Source organism: Podarcis raffonei, chromosome 13, assembly GCF_027172205.1.
Source record: "Podarcis raffonei isolate rPodRaf1 chromosome 13, rPodRaf1.pri, whole genome shotgun sequence".
Classification (NCBI taxonomy): Eukaryota; Metazoa; Chordata; class Lepidosauria; order Squamata; family Lacertidae; genus Podarcis; species Podarcis raffonei.
The window spans coordinates 16090437-16111400 of record NC_070614.1 but is presented as its reverse complement, the minus strand read 5'-3'; the positions used below and the strand labels follow the sequence as shown (position 1 = coordinate 16111400).

At 46.5% G+C, this 20964-nt stretch overlaps 1 protein-coding gene across 2 annotated transcripts in view; it reads right to left on the bottom strand.

Annotated features, from left to right (window-relative positions):
* Positions 1-20964, bottom strand: part of EFCAB13 (EF-hand calcium binding domain 13) — a 113368-nt gene that overhangs the window by 74506 nt on the left and 17898 nt on the right. The window contains exons 12-18 of one of the 2 annotated variants that reach the window (XM_053363677.1): positions 17805-18347; positions 9990-10133; positions 9200-9271; positions 8067-8210; positions 6523-6594; positions 1883-2026; positions 1581-1652 (exon numbers count right to left, since the gene is read on the bottom strand). In XM_053363677.1, the coding sequence (XP_053219652.1) occupies positions 1581-1652; positions 1883-2026; positions 6523-6594; positions 8067-8210; positions 9200-9271; positions 9990-10133; positions 17805-18347 (1191 nt within the window). The remainder of the gene's footprint in view (positions 1-1580; positions 1653-1882; positions 2027-6522; positions 6595-8066; positions 8211-9199; positions 9272-9989; positions 10134-17804; positions 18348-20964) is intronic. The other variant, XM_053363678.1, reaches the window with a different exon arrangement.

The window sequence follows — 20964 nt, the reverse complement described above, 5'->3', positions numbered from 1 at the left end:
GCCCGCCGGACACACATCCGCAGCGTGTTGGAGCCCTGCGGGAGTTCCCTGCAGAGCTCCCTACGCTGCGGATAGCAGCCTGCTGGCAGACATTGGCCAGCCCCACAAGCTCGGGGGACAGCAAGGAGGCGCAGCGCCGCCATCCCGCTGTTCCTCGACCTGGTTCGGTTTCCCCGACCTGGTTTTGGGGGGGAAATAAAGGAAAAATTTTTTTCCTTTATTTCCCCCCAAAAAAAACTAGGTGCGTCCTATGGGACGAAAAATACGGTAATTTTAGAATCTTTTAAGGAGGACCAGAGACCCTTTCTAGTCTTTTAAAAAAAGGTATTTTCCATATCTGAAGGCCACAGCGGGGTTTTGAAGCTTAAGGGGGGGAAATAGCCAAACATATTAAGAAACTTGCTAAAGAGGATAAAACTGGATATGGTGGGATTATAAAATGCAACTCTTTGAAATTTTGATTATAAACATTGATGATGGGTGAGCAGGAACTCACTAGTATTGTAGAATCAGATATAACTGTTGAGTGACAAAATGCAACTTTTAAGCTTGAAATAAAATAAAATATGAGACTGGTGACTGGGAGCGGACACTGGGACCATATAACACCGGTCCTAAAGGATCTACATTGGCTCCCAGTATGTTTCCAAGCACAGTTCAATGTGACGGTACTGAGCTTTAAAGCCCTAAATGGCCTCGGCCCAGTATACCTGAAGGAGCGTCTCCACCCCCATCGTTCAGCCCGGACACTGAGGTCCAGCTCTGAGGGCCTTGTGGCTTTTCCCTCATTGTGAGAAATGAAGCTACAGGGAACCAGACAGAGGGCCTTCTCAGTAGTGGCACCCGCCCGGTGGAACGCCCTCCCATCAGATGTCACGGAGATTAAAGAACTACACAACTTTTTGAAGACATCTGAAGGCAGCCCTGTGTCTGGAAGATTTTAACATTTTACATTTTATGGTGGTACCTTGGTTGTCAAACGTAATCCATTCCAGAAGATCATTCGACTTCTGAAATGTTTGAAAACCAAAGCATTTACTTCTGGAAGCATTTACTTATGGAAAATTCAATATGGAAGCCGTGTGGCACGTTCAACTTCCGAAAAGCGTTCGAAAACCAAAGTGGTTACTTCCAGGTTTTTGCCATTCGAAAACCGAAATGTTTGACTTCTGAGATGTTTGAAAACTGAGGTGTCACTGTATTATGTTTTTATTTGTTGGAAGCCGCCCAGAGTGGCTTGGGCAACCCAGCCAGATGGGCAGAAAATAACAACAACAAAGAAAGAAAGAAAGAAAGAAAGAAAGAAAGAAAGAAAGAAAGAGGAGGAGCCTTCCTTAAAAACTCAGTCACAAAGCCTTTCCGTCTGACTGTGTTGTACTTTGTGTCCCTCAGTAGGCCTGGAAGCCAGGCAAGACACACCTTGTGGCAGGGGTGCAAGAGGCATGATACAAAACAGGCTCCAAATCTGTTCTTTCCAAAAAGCTGGATTTGAAAGTAATCTTCAACACAGGTTTTCCCCTCTAATAGCGTAATTCCTCACCCACCACTACTGTGTTCCTAACCTGTGCTTTTCCCCTCACCTTCCATTTCTGTGAAGCGTCGCAATTTGGATATCTTCTTCAAGACTTGCCCAATATCAATTTTCCCAGTTTCTGCAGAGGGGAAAGAGATTACATTGAACGATGGGACAGCAAGTCCTGGGACCTTCGCTCCCACTGGACTCTTCCTCTATTAAAGATCTCTTCTTTTATAGATTATGTCCCTCACACACCTGCAGCCCGAGGCACCTCATGGTTCCCGTTGCCAGGCAACAGCAGGCGATTGAGAAGGCAAGACCAAGGCCTCACCCTCCCAAGAGATGTCCTCACTCAGTAATACTCACTGTCAGAAGATGTCCTCGTGATTAGCTGTTCATACTCGTGTGGGTTTAAGCGAATGCCCATGCTCTTGAGGGTGGGATTGAGTTCGTCCAGCGAGATTCTGCTTTCCTGAAGGGTCTCGACGGCTTTGATGATGCCCTTCAGCACTAAGTGGTAAAGCAATGTTGAGTTTTACTCACGGTAACCAGCAACTGGTATAATGGCCCCCTGGCCAAAACATTAAAAGTGAACTTCTGCACCCCTCATCCCACTTTGAGGCCTTTCCAAGAAGCAAAGAGTTAGAAGGATAATCTAATCCAGCATTTCCTGATCTGCTAGTGTATTTTAGAACTAAATGAACAAGGAAAGTCTTCAGAGAGTCTAAAGCAGGCATAGGCAAACTCGGCCCTCCAGATGTTTTGGGACTACAACTCCCATCATCCCTAAATAACAGGACCAGTGGTCAGGGATGATGCAAATTGTAGTCTCAAAACATCTGCAGGGCCAAGTTTACATGTGCCTGGTCTAAAGCACTCATCTACAAAGAAGGCTGCTATGGCCTGGCCTGGCCTGACCTGACCTTCTCCCAATCCTGTGTCCATGTTTTTGGAGCAACTGAATAATTCCATCATACTATAAGCAGATGTACAGAAAATAGATGCCCTCAGAGGCGACAGCTGTGTAACAGTTCAGGGAAAGAAAACCATAGTTTGGAATGAGAGAGAGAAAGAGAGAGAGAAAAAAAGCTGCATGCAAGAAGTCATCTGGAGATGTAGGGGAACCTCTCACTGGATATCTGATGTGGAAGCAGTGGATCGTTTTATACCTGAAGGAGCGTCTCCACCCCCATCATTCAGCCCGGACACTGAGGTCCAGTTCCAAGGGCCTTCTGGTGGTTCCCTCACTGCGAGAAGTGAGGTTGCAGGGAACCAGGCAGAGGGCTTTCTTGGTAGTGGTGTCCGCCCTGTGAAAAGCCCTCCTGTCAGATGTCAATGAAATAAACAACTATCTGACTTTTAGAAGACATCTGAAGGCAGCCCTGTTTAGGGAAGTTTTTAATGTTTGAAGTTTCATTCTGTTTTTAGTCCTCTGCTGGAAGCCGCCCAGAGTGGCTGGGGAAACCCAGCCAGATTAAGGTTACCATATGTCCCCGTTTCCCGGGGACAGTCCCCGGATTTACAAATCAGTCCCCTGACAAAATCCTATCATTCCTATTGAAATTGAAAAGTGTCCCCGGATTCATTGAAAAATATCTGGTAACCTTAAGCCAGATGGGTGTGGGGTGTGTGTGTGTGTGTGTGTGTATTATTCACACACACACACACACACACACACACACACACACACACAGATACACAAAGATTTGGGATCTGGCTTCCAAGGCAACAAAAGGCCATCACACTAGTCCTCTGTCACTTATGACACTCCTGAATGTCAAGACCTTGAAGTCCGGCAGTGACCCACACAGAGGGTACGCAGCCAGCAGAACTGACTGGAGTGAGGATTGGACCCTAGTCCCACCACTGATTTGGAGCCCGAGACGCCCCCCCCCCCGAGCTTGACATCCTGATCTTGGGCCCCTAGGGAGAATGGGGTGGTGCTAGCCGTTCAAATCAGCCTGAGTCGAGACTGAGACTTGTTTGTTTGCCCTGCTACTCTCCCTGGTGAAAACTGCGGTTTACTGCTGAATTGGAACAAATGTCAAATTGGGTTTTTTGCAGATGGATGTCTGTTCCAAACAGTAGGTTTTCCTGGGGACAGTGGCAGGACAAACCCGACCCCCGCCTAAAAATCAAGGCACAAAAGAAAGTGTGAATGAACCCTGAGCTTGTCATGGAAGGAGACCTCCATGCCATGAGCCCTGTCCAGGGTCCTGAAAGACCTGCCTCTAAACCACAGAGCCTAGGACTTGCCGATCAGAAGGTTGGCGGTTCAAATCCCCGTGACGGGGTGAGCTCCCATTGCTCGGTCCCTGCTCCTGCCAACCTAGCAGTTCGAAAGCACCTCAAAGTGCAAGTAGATAAATAGGTACCGCTCCGGCGGGAAGGTAAACGGCATTTCCATGAGCTGCTCTGGTTCGCCAGAAGCGGCTTAGTCATGCTGGCCACATGACCCGGAAGCTGTTCGCCGGCTCCCTCAGCCAGTAAAGCGAGATGAGTGCTGCAACCCCAGAGTCGTCCGCAACTGGACCTAATGGTCAGGGGTCCCTTTACCTTTATGCTGACTGGAATGAACACTGTCTTGTTGCCTGTACCTCTCTCTTTCTACCCTATGGTGTTCACTCAATTGGTTCCCCACAGGAATGAAATGGGGCAAAAAGTTATCAAGAACAGATGCTATCAAACCTTTCCCTGGTTAATAGCGACAGGAGGGAGTTATATATCACCCACAACTTAATCTGATGCACAACGGTGCGATGTATCAAATATCTGAAGGATATTTTGCTGTTGCTTTTAAAAAAAAATAAAATCTGTTTTTTTCCCTTGCAAAATACGTAATTTTTCATCTAAAAAAGGCTGTTGGGGAAAATGACACCATTTGCCGAAAAATGCAGCTCTACTTCAGACAAAACCAGTCAGTAGAGCATGAGACTCTTAACCTCAGGGTCGTGGGTTTGAGCCCCACATTGGGCAAAAGATTCTTGCATTGCAAAGGGTTGGACTAGAGGACCCTTGCGGTCCTTTCCAACTCTACAGTTCTATGATTCTAAATTAAAAACAAAAGAGGAATGCAAATGGGCAAAATTCATGGTAATTGCAGCCAGACAGGTTACAGCGAGTAACTGGAAAAATGCAGAAGAGCTAGGGGTGAACCAATGGAGGAAAAAACGGAATAAGATTATAATTTTAAAATACCTAACTGTGAAGATACATAAAATGAAAGGGTTTAAGGTCAGTGAGAAACAGGAGGATTGGTTTGAGAAGATATTGAATTATTTGAGTAGGTTTGAACAATTTGGGGTAATTAAAATGTTAAAAGTTAAATAAACCTTGTGGAAGGAGGAGTGTAAAGATATATAGAAGTGTACATATGATTGATTTGAATATGTTATTATTGAATATGTTATTATTGAACATTGTATAGCCAATGTATCAGCCCCCTAAGGGGTTTCACTGTTTGTGTTTTGGTGATTGGTAAAAAATAAATATTAAAAAATAATAATAAAGTTCTATGATTCTATAAGAAAACAAAACAAATTCCCGCCCAGATAGTCTTGAAATATTTTGTATCCACAGGAACCTTCTGAACCATAATGATTAAGTCAGGGGCGTCTTACCCACAGAAGCTAGTGGCGCACGTTCTGAAGGAGGCCAGGGAAGAGGCGGGGCTGGACGCGGCCCCTCCCGGAATCAGCTTGCCAGCCTCGCCCAGCTCCGCCATGCCACACCGAAGCAGCCCCACGCCCGGAGCCTCCGTCTGCCTTGGCCACCGCAGCACGAAGTGGCCAGCTGAGCCAGGAGGCGCCGCATCCAGCCTCTACCTCTTCACCACCGGAGGAGCTGCCCTTCAGCCACTGCCCACCTCCCACAGCCCTGCCAGCAGCAGCGCCGTCCACCCTAGAAAAAGGTGGACAACTCTGGGAAATGGGGGGGGGTTTACCGGAGGGAGCTTTGAACTACGGCACCAGATATACTTAAGATGGCCCTGGATTAAGTACCAGCCTACCGTATTATTAAAGGGACGCAGGTGGCGCTGTGGGTTAAACCACTGAGCCTAGGACTTGCCAATCAGAAGGTCAGCAGTTTGAATCCCCGCGACGGGGTGAGCTCCCGTTGCTCGGTCCCTGCTCCTGCCAACCTAGCAGTTTGAAAGCATGTCAAAGTGCAAGTAGATAAATAGGTACCGCTGTGGCGGGAAGGTAAACGGCATTTCCATGCGCTGCTCTGGTTTCGCCAGAAGCGGCTTAGTCATGCTGGCCACATGACCTGGAAGGTGTACGCAGGCTCCCTTGGCCAATAAAGCGAGATGAGCGCCACAACCCCAGAGTCGGCCACAACTGGACCTAATGGTCAGGGGTACCTTTACCTTTACCTTACTGCATTATTTGCTTATTTATTACATTTATATAGCACTTTTTCCTCCAAGGAGGTCTCAAGGTCCTGTGTATATTTCTCCCCACCCCATTTTTCTCTTCACAACAAGCCTGTGAGGTAGGTTAGGCTGAGAGACAGTGACTGGGCCCAAGGTCACTTTGTGCAAGTCATTCAGTGGATAAAGTTGATGAATTACCGGTAGTCAGTTAATCATAATAATATTAATAAATAACACTGAATTATTCACCTGGAGAAGGAACTGGCAAACCACTCCAGTATTTTGCCAAGAAAACTCCATGGAGATAAAAAAAGGAGTAGCTTTGAGAAGAAAGTGAGAGTTTCCAAGACATGCTCTGGTTCATGGGGTCACAGAGAGTCGAACACGACTAAGACGACTAAACAACAACAACAGTAACTATAATACTGCAAACCCTAGCAGATAAGTGAATTGAATTACGATATCCCAGCTCAAACAGAGCATCGATGGTGCCTCATATCCATAGCTGTCAACTTTTCCCTTTTCTTGTGAGGAATCCTATTCGGAATAAGGGAATTTCTCTTTAAAAAAGGGAAACGTTGACAGCTATGCTCATATCCTCTGTCCCTCCCCAGCTGAAAATCTCACTTACCTGTCAGATCAGAGAAGTGTGGAGTGTTGGTAAAGACTTTCATGAAGTCTTTCACAACTACCTTTCCATCACCTACAAATCAAATTTAGAAAGTATATATTTCAAAAAGTTTACCATTTTAAACCAGTAGGAGGGGACAGGAAAAGGGGGTGGGGCGATGAATATAATACTACATAACACACTTCCCTCCCCAATTGACTGTCATGGGGTGGAATTTGGAGAAAGGGCTTTGGAGTGGGCCAAGTTGAAGGACACAGAGAAATTGGACTGTGTCCCAAATCAGGGTGACCAGGACCATGAGGGGGCCTGGGAACTAAATCCCAAGAGGAATGGTTGAAAAAGCTGAGTCTGTTAAGCCTGGAGAAGAGGAGGTTAAGGGGAGTGTGAAAACAACCTTCAAATATCTGAAGTGCTGTCTTGCTGAAGGTGGAGCAGACTTGCTCTCAGATGTTCCACAGGGGAGGGCAAGACCCAGTGGGTGGAAATTGCAGGGAAGCAAGCTTTTAGCAAAACTCTAGGAGAATCGCCATAGCGGTAAAAGCACTTGGATGGAAGAACAGCCTTCAAGAGCGATGGGCTCGCCATTGCTGCAGGTATTTAAGCAGAGACGGAATGCCAGCAATGCCACAGCTGCATCCTGCAGGAACTTCAGTGTCCCTTCCAACAGTTCTACGAAGCAAAATGGCCAAGCTGGACACATTTTGGGCTAATGTTTCTCTGGGGCAGAATGGGAGGTTAATGTAGACCAGCGGTTCTCAACCTGTGGGTCCCCAGATGTTGTTGGACTACAACTCCCATCATCCCTGAGCTCTGGCCTTGCTAGCTAGGGGTGATGGGAGTTGTAGTTCAACAACATCTGGGGACCCACAGGTTGAGAAAGGCTGATGTAGACCAAGGTCCTCCAGATGTTATTGGACTACAACTCTAATTAGCTCCAGGCAGTGCTTTTTTCTCGGGGGACACAGGGGTATGCATACCGCTAAGTATTTTGTGAATCTAACGGGAGAAGAAACTAAAAAAAATTAATAAGTTTCTTCCCTAGCACGGTGAATCATTAGTTCCATTGCTGCTCCCGATGCCGGCCTCATTTCCTGTTATGGTGTTTTCTGAGTCACACGACGGAAGCGAGAGTTTAATGTGTGAAGCAGCATGGAATGTGGATGTGTGGTGTTTTACCAATGATGTCGGGAAGATGTTTGTGCACACAACCTCATGCCAATGTAGAAGTTACTGTGAGCTGTCAGCTGTGTAATATGAGGCAATGCACATTCTTTGTACTTTTGTCCATTTACTGTATTTGTTTTCCCCGATCTGAACTATAAAATGGTGATTTTCTTGAGTCAAAATGAGAGTACCCCTAAACATTTTTTTAGGGGGGGAAAGCACTGGTCCCAGGTGGCATGGGGGGTGATGGGAGCTGTAGTCCAACCACATATGGACTACCCCTGATGTAGACTGTGCGGTTGCAGAAGACATTGCATGACAGAGAAAACCTCTGGGTATTCCAGCAGTACGGACGAAAAAGTATTTCCTCCTGTACTTACCATCCACAGATACGTGTTTCAGAGCTCGCTTGAAATCGTGGTCGGACAGGTGGACGCCCATGCATCTCGCAAAGGCCGGGAGGTCGTGCACCGCCACCTTGCCTTCTTCAATCTTGTCGATTGCTTGAATGGCACCTTTTAACACTGCAGACATGGACACCTGATGTCTCAGCTGAACTTCAGCCTAGAACTTTATCCCAAGAACAAACCTTGCACACAGTGTGTTGGTTCTCACTCCCCAGAGAGGGTTGTACGTTCCTGGCCTGCAAAAACCACCGTCCGTGAACGGTGTTGGCTGGGGATGCTGGAACTTTGGAGTCCGCATGCAGCGATGGGAACAAGCTTTTCAATTTTAAGTAAATAAATAAGCAAACAAACGGAAGCATCCCCACAGCAGCAACCAAAGGTAAGCATGGGGCAAAACTATTTGAGGAAATTCAGCAGGCCCCCTTGCAAACTGGATTAAGCCCCCCCATCCTGATTTTTTCGCCTGTGAAGAGGGGCAGATACTGAGGGTTCGGGTCAGTGCCTCTGTGTTCCCACTAGACTATGGGATGTCAGCAGTAGAATCCTACATCAGCTATACCTTCAAGAACAAGTACAGTGGTACCTCGGGTTAAGTACTTAATTCCTTCTGGAGGTCCGTTCTTAACCTGAAACTGTTCTTAACCTGAAGCACCACTTTAGCTAATGGGGCCTCCCGCTGCCGCCGCACCGCCGTCGCACGATTTCTGTTCTTAACCTGAGGTATTATTTCTGGGTTAGCGGAGTCTGTAACCGGAAGCGTATGTAACCCGAGGTACCACTGTACAGTCCTTTTAGCAAAGGAAGTTCTTTGGGTAATCTAAACACGTTTGTTTGTCCTGGAGGGTTCATCATCAGCCTCTTTAAATTTCTTTTTTACTTGGTTTCTTCTAAGGCTTTGTCTTCCCCCACACTGTCACAGTGCTGGAGAAAACATCTGCCCTGGTTTTCAAAAAACGACCCCTGCCAATCATTATTTGGGGCTGGGATGTTCCACTACTGGCAATAGCTTGGGCTCTTGGTGTAACTAAGGGGTGGAATCAAGCATCCTTTGTCCCCCTGTAAAGACCTTTAACACAACCTGACGCAGGAAGGTCTAGTCTGCTTACTTGCGAATTCAGTGATGCGGCTTGTTTTCCCCAAGGCAGACACGAAGTTGGAGAAGTTCACCATCCCATCTCCTGCAATGTCAAGTTTTAGGCATGAGACCATGAGGGTTTGTTCACAGGGACTGGCAGCCAACTGTATGAACCTGCCTTCATCACCCGAGGCCCTTCTCTGTGTCCGGGTCCAAAAGAAGCACAGAGGTTGGTGAACAGAGACTGGACCTGCCACCCCAGCCCCACAATCAAGCTAACAGTGGTGGGAGAGAAAGCCATTCTCTCTAAGTCCACCACAGGAGGTGACCTCCCTTAGTAGTTTAAAATACCGTATTTTTTACTCTATAAGACTCACTTTTTCCTTCCTAGAAAGTAAGGGGAAATGTGCGTGTGTCTTATGGAGCGAATGCAGGCTGTGCAGCTATCCCAGAAGCCAGAACAGCAAGAGGGATCGCTGCTTTCGCTGCGCAGCGATCCCTCTTGCTGTTCTGGCTTCTGGGATTCAGAATATTTTTTTTTCTTGTTTTCCTCCTCCAAAAACTAGGTGCGTCTTATGGAGCGAAAAATATGTTACATAAATTATACTGCTGGTTGATTGTCTTTGAGGACTGCCAGACTAACAGAGCCCCTGCAACAGCACACACAGATTTTTAGATTTAAAAAAATAAAAACCAGAAGGAAGAAAGGGAGGGAGTTGAGGTGCTCAGGCAAGTTTGGAACGGAAAGGAGCACCGCACACTTGCCACACCAGCCCAAAGCCTGCCTCAGGCGAAGCCCAAAGGACCCTGGAGAGACTCACTTGCCAAACCCGCCTTCTGCAGCACATCCTGGAACTCTTTCTCATTCACACTCACTCCCATTTTGTGAAAAGTGGAGTGCAGTTCATTGCCTTTCATGTAATCTTCTGCAAGCGTGTTGAGGATATCAAAGGCATTCTGCAAAGCTGAAGAGAGACTCTAGTTAGGGGCAAACTACATGCTATACACAGAACCAGCGAGACGCGGGTGGCACTGTGGTTGAAACCACCGAGTCTCTTGGGCTTGCCGATCGGAGGGTTGGTGGTTCAAATCCACATGATGGGGTGAGCTCCCGTTGCTCTGCCCCGGTTCCTGCCAACCTAGCAGTTAAAAGCACATCAGTGCAAGTAGATTAATAGGTACCGTTTAATAGCCCTCCGGAGGGCTCCCCGTGCTTCAGGCTGCCGCCCCAAGCCTCACGCGCCCAGCGGGACCTCCCGTCCGACGCACAAGGCTTGCAGATACCCGCCCGAAGCACGGGGCACCCTCCGGAGGGCTCCCCGTGCTTCGGGCTGCAGGCTGCTGCCTGCAAGCCTTGTGAGCCCGCGGGAACTCCTGCCGGGCTTGCAAGGCTTGCGGATAGCTTCCTGAAGCCTGGAGAGCGAGAGGGGTCAGTGCGCACCGATGCCTCTCGCTCTCCAGGCTTCAGCGAAAGCCTGCATTCACCGCATAGGATGCACACACATTTCCCCTTCATTTTTGGAGGGGGAAAAGTGCGTCCTATGGGGCGAAAAATACGGTAACTCCTACTAAACTAGCAAAAATGTATAGAACTGCTAAAAATACATGTTGGAAGTGTAAAGAGAAGGAAGGCACATTACACCAGATGTGGTGGACATGCAAAAAAAAAAAAAAAGTATATTGGAAAATGATTTATAATAAGTTGAAAAAAATGTTTAAAATAACTTTTGTAAAAAAACAAAACAAAAACAAAACCTACAGCTTTCTTACTAGTAATTTTAGGTCCAGAAATTCCTAAGGATCAGAACAGATTATTTATGTATGCTACAACAGCTGCACGGATGCTACTTGCTCAAAGATGGGAGGAAGACAATCTACCTACAAAAGAAGAATGGCTGATAAAGATGATGGACTATGCCAAATTGGCGGAAATGACCGGGAAAATCAGAGATCAAGAGGAAAATAAATTTAATAAAGAAAAGGATGAGGAATTTTTTCAAGTTTCTTGAAAGAAGACTGTAAACAACTGAGAACATTGGCAGGATTGCAATGAAGCGAGAACTATGGTAAAAATTGAGATTTATGAAAATATGGATGCAGTTTGAAAAGAGTATCTGGGGAAGTTTGGGGATTCTGAGAATCCTATTTGTAAAATGATTATGATTTATGTACGATGACAATTTTTAAAAGTGGTAATGAATTTACAAAATTATATATACAAGGGGCCTCTAAAGTAATGGGGCAACTCCCCACCCGCTATGTGAGGTAAGCAGAGTTTTACATAACAAGAGGCCCATTCTGCTGTCATCCCTAGTGAATGCTGGCCAATGGAATGCAAGGTTGTGTTCTGCCCACCACTCAATGCCATTAGAAACTTGTGGCCACATTTCCCAAGGCAATAGATGACAGCAAAGGGCCGTGAGAAAAGTAGTTGCTGTGGTTCCATTTCAACCCCTTCAGCAGCAGAGGAGTGCTAGGAAACACCAACAAAAACTACAAGCTTTGCAGAAATGCCCGCTTCAAGTAAGAATCAGTTCCAGCTCTTTTTCTTTGGGATTTCAAAAGATGACCACTGCCTGTTGGGCCCTGGACCCATGCCTTCCAAAGCCTGCTCTCTATCTCTCTGCTTAGGTGGTGAGAGTGTTTCTCCATGCCCACCCAGGCACCGAAGACTCAGACGCAGACATAGGCAAACTCGGCCTTCCAGATGTTTTGGGACTACAACTTCCATCATCCCTAGCTAGCAGGACCAGTGGTCAGGGATGATGGGAGTTGTAGTCCCAAAACAGCTGGAGGGCCAAGTTTGCCTATGCCTGCCAAAGAGGCTTAGAGTACCACATGTAGTTTGTGGGTTTGCCCACTGCTACTCTTTAGGGTCTCTAAAATGGCCATTCAGGGTGGCTGAGATGCAGGGGAGAGACTGGACACCAGCCCCCCTAGGTGGGGACGCAATTGTCAGCGAGAGCGAAGGGAAGCAGGCTGCAATTCACTCCAAATCATTGGGATACGGCAGGCAAATTTGTAAAATAATAAAAACTTTTCGGCGCCACTGTAGATTTTTCTAAGCCCATGTATTAACGAGAAAGCAAAAGGCTATATATTAGACGGCAGTTCCCCTCTCTGTCTTTTCCTCTGTATTTTAAGTTAATTGGGTTAGACCCACTGAAAACAATGGACCTAAGTTAGCCATTATTCATTAATTTCAATAGGTCTATTCTGATTACGACTTAAGTGAATACAACTCACCATGTTTTTAATTGTGTGCCATTTTTTCTCTTCCCCCCAACCCTTTTATATACTCCGTTTATATTTTTATATGGCTTTATCGCGATGTTACTTATTTGTAACGTATTGGATTTTGTTGTTAGCTTCCTTGGAAAGGCAGGGTACACAGGTAACAAACAAAAACAATACCCTTTGGACATGTCATGAGGAGCATCCATGTAGAACTTGGATCAAATAAAGAGTGGGATTCCAAATTATCTTAGCCAGTGCAAATCAAGATCCTTCCATGGGCAAGTCCATGCTGATCTTCACCAACCGATCCAAGGGTTCTGTGAGGGCCAAAGCAGGACATGAGGCAGGAAACTAGACAAGGTCAGGCACAGGGTCTCAGGCAGGTTCTAGCAAACAGCAATGTTGCTCCCGCAACCTGAGGTGGGGTCTGACAACCTTTTATCTTTGTTGGGGTAACGGTCGGTCCTGATCCCCCGGTTATTCACCTCCCTGTCTCGCCCGAAGGCGAGCACTCCTCCTGTGAGTACTCAGGTCTCTCCTTCTCTCAGACCTTAGTCTCTGAAGCTCAGGAGATGTCGGTGGGTTACTGGACCCAGAGGCCGCCTCAGCATCTCCTGACCCAACTGGTAGTGTAGCAGCTGTAAGTGATTGCCCAGCTGAAGGCAACGAGGTAATCCCTGCATCTGTAGCCAGGGCAGGCTCAGGCCCCTGACTCGGCCCAGCTGGTGCTTCTTGCAGGGGAACCTGTGCAGACTGGGGCTCTTCAGAATCAGGCCCCAGACTAGGTTCAGATGCCGCCTGAGGCAAAGGATCCGGTGCGTGCAGACTGAGACTCCTCTGGTTCCGAGTCCGAGCCCGAGTCCCAGGCCCTCACAAGGATTTTCTTATGTTCGTGTAGCACTTGGCTTTGTTTCGCATGAAAAGGCAAATGTTCATGAGGAGTGGTGTTTTGCACCCTTTGAAAAGGCAAATTCAACACAGAACTGAAACCTGAACTCTGCACCAACTGAGGGTAGCACTTGCTTCATGCTATGTGGGCCAAGTTGGGATGATCCAATGGATACTTGCAATTGTTCTTAGGTGCAAAGCCAGGAGGTTTCAAGGGTGCACTTCAAACAAAGCTGAACGATAACTGAACACCGGCCTGTATTTACAATCATAGGGATCATGCAAATACACTCATTAGGAAGTAAAAACTGGTTGAGGCTCCCTGCCGAGGGCACTTTCAGAGGCCAATGTGTGTTTGACCCGTGTGATGTTGGAAAAGGCACTAGTGCTTCCTGCAGCAAACATGCAAAGTGTGGGACTCCCTTCCATGTGCACATACACCATTAAACACTGTCATTAAACACATCTCTGAGAGCCCTGTTTTGTCCAGGGTACAAAACAGATTCACAGACACAGAAATGCTTTAGATGTCTCTGCTTTGTGCATTTGCTGTGAGAAATACCAGTAAAACTCCTCTTCTTCTTTGGCGATCACTCGTAGCCAAGTAAGATTGTCTTCCATAAACACGGTTTTCAAAAGTGAGTCCGTAAGTGACTGTGGAGGCCAATTCTGGAGCCACACGTCCTTCCACAGTGGGGACATTGGTTTCTGGGCAGGACTTGATCTTGGTGGGATTTGCCAAACGTGCCTTCCTCTTAGCACTTTTCTCCCTTGCGTCCTGAGTTCGAGCATCTTCAAAGCCCATGACACCTTTGGTAAAGACTGTTCTCCAACTGGAGCACTCGCAGGCCAGTGTTTCCCAGTTGTCAGTGTTTATGCTACATTTTTAAAGATTTGCCTTGAGAGAGTCTTTGAACCTCTTTGGTTGAGCACCAGCATTATGCTTTCCATTTTAAAGTTCGGAATAGAGTAGTTGCTTTGGAAGACAATAATCAGGCATCCAAACAACATGACCAGTCCAACGAAGTTGATGTTGAAGAATCATTGCTTCGACACTGGTGATCTTTGCTTCTTCCAGTACTCTGGCATTAGTTCACCTGTCTTCCCAGGTGATATCTAAAACTTTTCGAAGACACCGTTGACAGAATCTTTCAAGGAGCTGGAGGTGGCTTTTTCAAGTGGTCCACGTTTCACAAGCACACAGTAAAGTTGGTAGTACAATAGCTTTGTAAATAAGCATTTTGGTTTCCCTGCGAATGTCCTGGTCCTCAAACACTCTGCACTTCAGTCGGGAGAAAGCTACACTCACAGAGCTCAGGCAATGCTGGATTCCAGTACAACACAACACTGGTGTTTCTCATAGCAAGTATAATGTCTAGAATTGTCAGGAAAATGCCACTGTAAGGTTATCTTGGCTGCCCAGGTGATCAAATGTTTTGCGAAGCTCCCCGCGATGTTGTTGCTTGTTTTCTGAAGTGAAGAGGCATAACATTTTTTGCTCTGCATCTCATCTTTAACACAGCTTACTCCTCTGGCCACACATAACATTACTGACTCTGGTTGGTAATGACATACTAAGTTGATCACTTGATAACTGAAGGGAAGGGAGAGAGGAAATGGCTGGCTTTTATTTCCTCAGTGGGTGGGGATTAAGAAAAGAAAGTTAAATGGGCCTTGAATTGATGGGAATATCTGGATAGCTCCATTGGTTAGAGTGTGGTTCTGATATCTCCAAGGTTGCAGGTTTGATCCCCTGGGACAGCAGCATATTCCTGCATTGCAGGGGGTTGGACTAGATGATCCTCGGGGTCCCTTCCAGCTCTACAGCTCTACAATTCTATCTTCAGTTTTTGGCATGTAATACAGGCAAAACTGCCCCCCCCATTTATGCGGGGTTTACATTCCCATGCACCACACTTACATGAAATCACACATATTTGAAGCACCATTGTAAAAGCTTACAAACACCCTGTTATGCCCCTGCCCCATTCTGCCCCCTTTTTGCGACATTTTTGTGATGTTTTCAGGTCACTTCCAGGTTCGGCATGATGCATCTATGCACGGTCATGCACATATTGAACATGTGTAAATGGTGGTGGCCTGCACTTAACAGATTTTGAGATTTTGGGCTAGTGTGAGGAGGCAGAGGAACAGTCTGATTGTTTTGAAGTTGGCGAAGAAGGAGAAAGAGAAGGGCAAAGGGAGAGGGGAGAGGAACTCTGATTGGCTGTAAGTGATGCAGTCTGAGATGCCTGTGGAATCCGAAGCAAGCTTGGCTGGTTTTCTGCCTGCTTTAGGAGTGTTTATTTGCTTCTCCTCTGCTCTACTTATATATTTGAAAATAAAGCAAAACTACAAAGACATTGGTCTCCAGTGGTCTCTTGTCTAAAGGAAAGTAAACCTGGGAGTCTGGCCTCCAGAATTTGCTCAGTGTTCTGGGAAGTAAAGGTTAAAGGACCCCTGGACGGTTAAGTCCAGTCAAAGGGGTTGTCCCATCATCTTGCTTTCAGGCTGAGGGAGCCGTCGTTTGCCCACAGACAGCTTTCCGGGTCATGTGGCCAGCATGACTAAACCGCTTCTGGCGCAACGGGACACCTTGACAGAAATCAGAGCACACAAAAATGCCATTTACCTTCCTGCCACAGCGGTACCTATTTATCTACTTGCACCGGTGTGCTTTTGAACTGCTAGGTTGGCAGGAGCTGGGACAGAGCAATGGGAGCTCACCCTGTCATAGGGATTCAAACCGCCAAACTTCCGATCAACAAGCTCAAGAGGCTCAGTGATTTAGACCACAGTGCCACCCACATTACCACAACAGCATCATGCAACAGCACCACAACACCATCATGGGGTTGTTGTTGTTTTGCATTATGATATTAAAGAGTGTGGTTCCAAATATCTGGAGGCAGGTTTGGTAGGATTAATGCTTCTTGGGTTTGCAAATTGTAGCTGCCACCACCATGGCTGTTTGCAGCATCTACACCAGAGCTTTCCACACTTTTCATGTTGGCATCACATTTTTTAGACGTACATCATTTCGCAGCACACTAATTCAGTTCTACCAGCAAACTGTAAAGGGCTGCCCGCTCTCTTTCCAGTTCCGGGAGGAGCACAGGGAGCGTTCGCAAGACACACCAACACATTGCAACCGACACACTAACATGTTGCAAAACACAGCTTGTAAAACTCTGATCTACATGATGCCATCGGCATCGAAATGCCATAACATATCCCTGTCCCTAATTTAATCTGGATTTACCCTTTCTGGGTAAAACTCAAGAGACATATAAACCCCATATGCAATATCTCAATGGTCCGCTTGCAAATTAATCCACTGTCAGGAAGCACCCATGATGCTATAAGCACAATAATGCCATAACATGAATATTTTTATTTTTTAAAAACCATTCCAGTTACTGCCATTTCGGCAGTGATCAGAAATAGGGTTGTTTGGTTTCCCTATACCTATAAAACTTTATATTAATATTATTAGGTTTTTTAATGAAAAAGCCACTCTAATAATAATTAAAAGATTGATTAAGAAAGCAAAAATGGGCTTTAAAAATTGCACCTTCACCAAAGGTTATAATGAAAGTATGCTGAGCTTCTATCGGCTCCACAAACAGCAGCCATGTCACGCTGAGCGGTTGGAAAGAACGTAATGGGATGTGTACATACTGTAGCGGGGGAAGAGGAGGTGGGGGGGGAGCGCACCGTCCCCGGCAGTGCGATCCCGGTGGGGTGCCATCACGGCTGCCCCCCCCCGGATGTGTGCCAGCCCTGTCCCCGCCTGCTCTCCGCGCCCCCCCCCGGTGCCAGAGCATGAAACTCCGCCACTGTGTACATAGAAATGTGCGCTAAGAAGTGAATGATTCTCTTTTACTGATGCATCACCCAAATGCTTTGGAAAGATGGAAGGGTCACATAGTCAGAGAAAAGAACAGAACCACAGTGGAAATACAGGATAACAATGGTTGGATGAAAGCTCCGTGCGGACGCCCTGTATAAAAGTGAGTGAATTAAGCACGGCACTAAATTTATAGTGTGGAAGCATCTGGCTTCCCTAGAAGCCATGCAGAATAGGGGCTTAGCAGCAATCAGGCTAAAAAAAAGTGCAATCCTTGACCCTGGCTCCCTATTACAGTCATACCTCGGGTTACAGCCGCTTCTGGTTGCGTGTGTTTTTTTGGGTTACGCACCCGCCGAAACCCGGAAGTACTGGAACGAGTTACTTCCAGGTTTCAGTGGTAGCACATGCGCAGAAGTGCTAAATTGCACTTTGCGCATGCGAAGAAGCGCCAAATTGCAACCCGCGCTTGCGCAGATGCGCCGCTGCAGGTTGCAAACGTGCATCCCGCACTGATCACGTTCGCAACCCGAGCGTCCACTGTATTCATTAGAAGACAAATCCCATATTGTAAATGACAACCACCCCTCCAGTTCATTTGATTCAAAATGCGCAAGTTCAAGCATGTATTGCATTGAATGGACAACATTTCAGAACCCACCTTGCTGGTCGGATACTGCTTCTGACAGTTTGCCTTCACTTTCGGAATCCGATGTCTGGAAGGTCTCTTCAAAGTCATACCTCCTTGGAAGATCCTTGTTGAAGGACAGTCTCTTCTTCTTCTTTTGCTTCTGGATTGCGTCATAGTTGATCACTGAGAAAGAAACGTCCTCTTCTTGGCTTGCGCTCAACGACACCTTTCTTGCCTTCTGGGCGGAAATCCTGGCATCTTCTTTCAAGGATAAGGTGGAGGATAGAGGAAACAGAGTGTCCTGACTTGTATAGCCAAAGCTTCGTCGGACTTTTGGCCACTCAATGGTCTTCTCTTCCACACGGCTTTCAGGAATTGCAGTACTGGGTTTGGTCTGCTCAGCCTCAGCAGGCTTCTGGGATTTGGTTTTCCTCTTCCGTAGCCGGGCAAGAGCGGCGTCGTAATCAGGATTATAGAAGAGAGGCTGGTGAGCAGGCAGCATTCTCCATTGGGTCTCTGAATCATCCGTATTACTGGAAAAGCCCCGGGAAGACCCCCAAGTAGAGCTTTCATCTACAGATGTAGCAGAGAGAAGCAAAGAGACCCTATCAGATTCTGCAGCTTCAGCTGAAACAAGGCCTCCACAGAATAACCCTTATATACAGTGGTACCTCAGGTTAAGAGCTTAATTTGTTCTGGAAGTCCGTTCTTAACCTGAAGCACCACTTTAGTTAATGGGGCCTCCTGCTGCTGCCGCGCTGTCGCTGCGCGATTTCTGTTCTCATCCTGAGGTAAAATTCTTAACCCTAGGTACTATTTCTGGGTTAGTGGAGTCTGTAACCTGAAGCGTCTGTAACCCGAGGTACCACTGTACTTCTGAAACAAAAATATTTCGCACAACAACTTCTAAACTGTGTGCAGGCAGGGGCGCATCAATGTGCCATGAGAGAGCTCTCAAGAGTTCAGCAAGAAGTAAATAAAATTAAAATGACCAGTCTCCTATGAACCAAAAATATGTACGCACAGAAAAGGCTGCCTGCTGCAGCTCATCAAGATCTAGTGCTCTGGCAGGACTGGGCTAATAATGAGAAGGATGATAATGATAATGACAATATATTAATGTGCCCCAGCCACTCTGGACAGCTTCCAACATATATAAAAACTAATGAAACAGTAAACATTGAAACGCTTCCCTATACAGTGGTACCTCGGGTTACATACGCTTCAGGTTAAATACGCTTCAGGTTACAGACTCTGCTAACCCAGAAATATTACCTCAGGTTAAGAACTTTGCTTCAGGATGAGAACAGAAATCGTGTTCTGGCAGCGCGGCAGCAGCAGGAGGCCCCATTAGCTTAAGTGGTGCTTCAGGTTAAGAACAGTTTCAGGTTAAGAACGGACCTCCGGAACGAATTAAGTACTTAACCCGAGGTACCACTGTACAGGGATTCCTTCAGATGTCTTCTAAAGGTTATCTAGTTTCTCATCTCCTTGACATCTGACGGGAGGGTGTTCCACAGGGTGGGTGCCACCACTGAGAAGACCCTCTTGCCTGGTTTCCTGTAGCTTCACTTCCCGCAGTGAAGGAACCACCAGAAGGCCCTTAGATCTGGACCTCAGTGTCTGTGCTGAACGATGGGGATGGAGACGCTCCTTCAAGTATACAGAGCCAAAGCCATTTACTCTCCATGCAGAAACAGGAGAATGATCTTCTGTTAACAGAACCTACCCACTGCATTTCTCCAGAAGTCACTGCTCTAGGGTTACCTCCTTTTAGGTGCCCCCATCCAGATCAGTGACTCGTAGAGAAAACAAAGGAAGGTATGCCTGCCTCTCTGTGTCAGTTTGCATTTCTTAGTCCAGAAAGTATTGCTCTGATGTGTAGAGATCTTTCCTATTCTAATTAATTCAGGAGGGTTCTGGAAGCTTCTCTGCGTGAAAGAAACAAGCGGAAGGTTCATGATGTTTGGGTTATTCCTTCAGAGAAGCTGAGTACAGTGGTACTTCGGGTTTCGTACGCTTCAGGTTACAGACTCCGCTAACCCAGAAATATTACCTCAGGTTAAGAACTTTGCTTCAGGATGAGAACAGAAATTGCGCAGCGGCAGCGCGGCAGCAGCAGGAGGCCCCATTAGCTAAAGTGGTGCTTCAGGTTAAGTACAGTTTCAGGTTAAGAACGGACCTCCGGAACGAATTAAGTACGTAACCAGAGGTACCACTGTACAGCTGGTTTAAACTGGTTCTCTTAGCTCTTTCCGTCAAGGTCATGCTGACTATAAAAGTAAGGCCAGAAGCAGCCTGGATTTCATTCTCTTTTTCTATCTCTTTTCCTTCTGAGCCAGTGTGGTGTAGTGGTTAAGAGTCTCGTAATCTGGGGAACCGGGTTCGCGTCTCCGCTCCTCCACATGCAGCTGCTGGGTGACCTTGGGCCAGTCACACTTCTCTGAAGTCTCTCAGCCCCACTCACCTCACAGAGTGTTTGTTGTGAGGGAGGAAGGGAAAGGAGAATGTTAGCCGCTTTGAGACTCCTTCGGGTAGTGATAAAGTGGGATATCAAATCCAAACTCCTCTTCTTCTCCTTCTGATGTGATGTTCTGTACATAAAATGCTTACTGTTCAGGTTTAGACTCATAGAGATATTATTTTAAGTTTAAGTTAAGACTACTGCAACTGGATTTCTTATGGACAGTGCCAGTCCTGAATTTATTGGATTTGTGACCATTCTGCTCATTTGCCTTCAGTAGCAGTAAAGCTCTGCTGGATGAAATATAATCGCCTCTGGTCAATTTTTGGGGAATCCTGCAACGTGTTTTAAGTTTTTACTCTGCTAACTATATGTTGGAGTTCTGCTCTGGCTCAATATTGAGTAGAATTTCATGACACTCTAAAAGTGGGTAAATCTTTTACACATACTAAGCCAAGTATGTTACTTTCTTTCCCCCTCAAGTCCTTTCCCTACCCCCTATCCTATTCTGCTATGTCAGGTTAACAATTCCAACCAGTTGTACAATGTTGCTGTAAGGATGTAGAACCTTTGACTCTCCAAATGTTGTTCGACTCCAATTCCCATCAGCCCCAGCCAGCAGGACCAATGTTCAAAAATGGCGAGAGCAGCATATGGATGGCCACAGATTTTTCTACAAGAACCAAATGTTTCTGAAGTACTTTGAACACCGTGAAAGTCCTATGA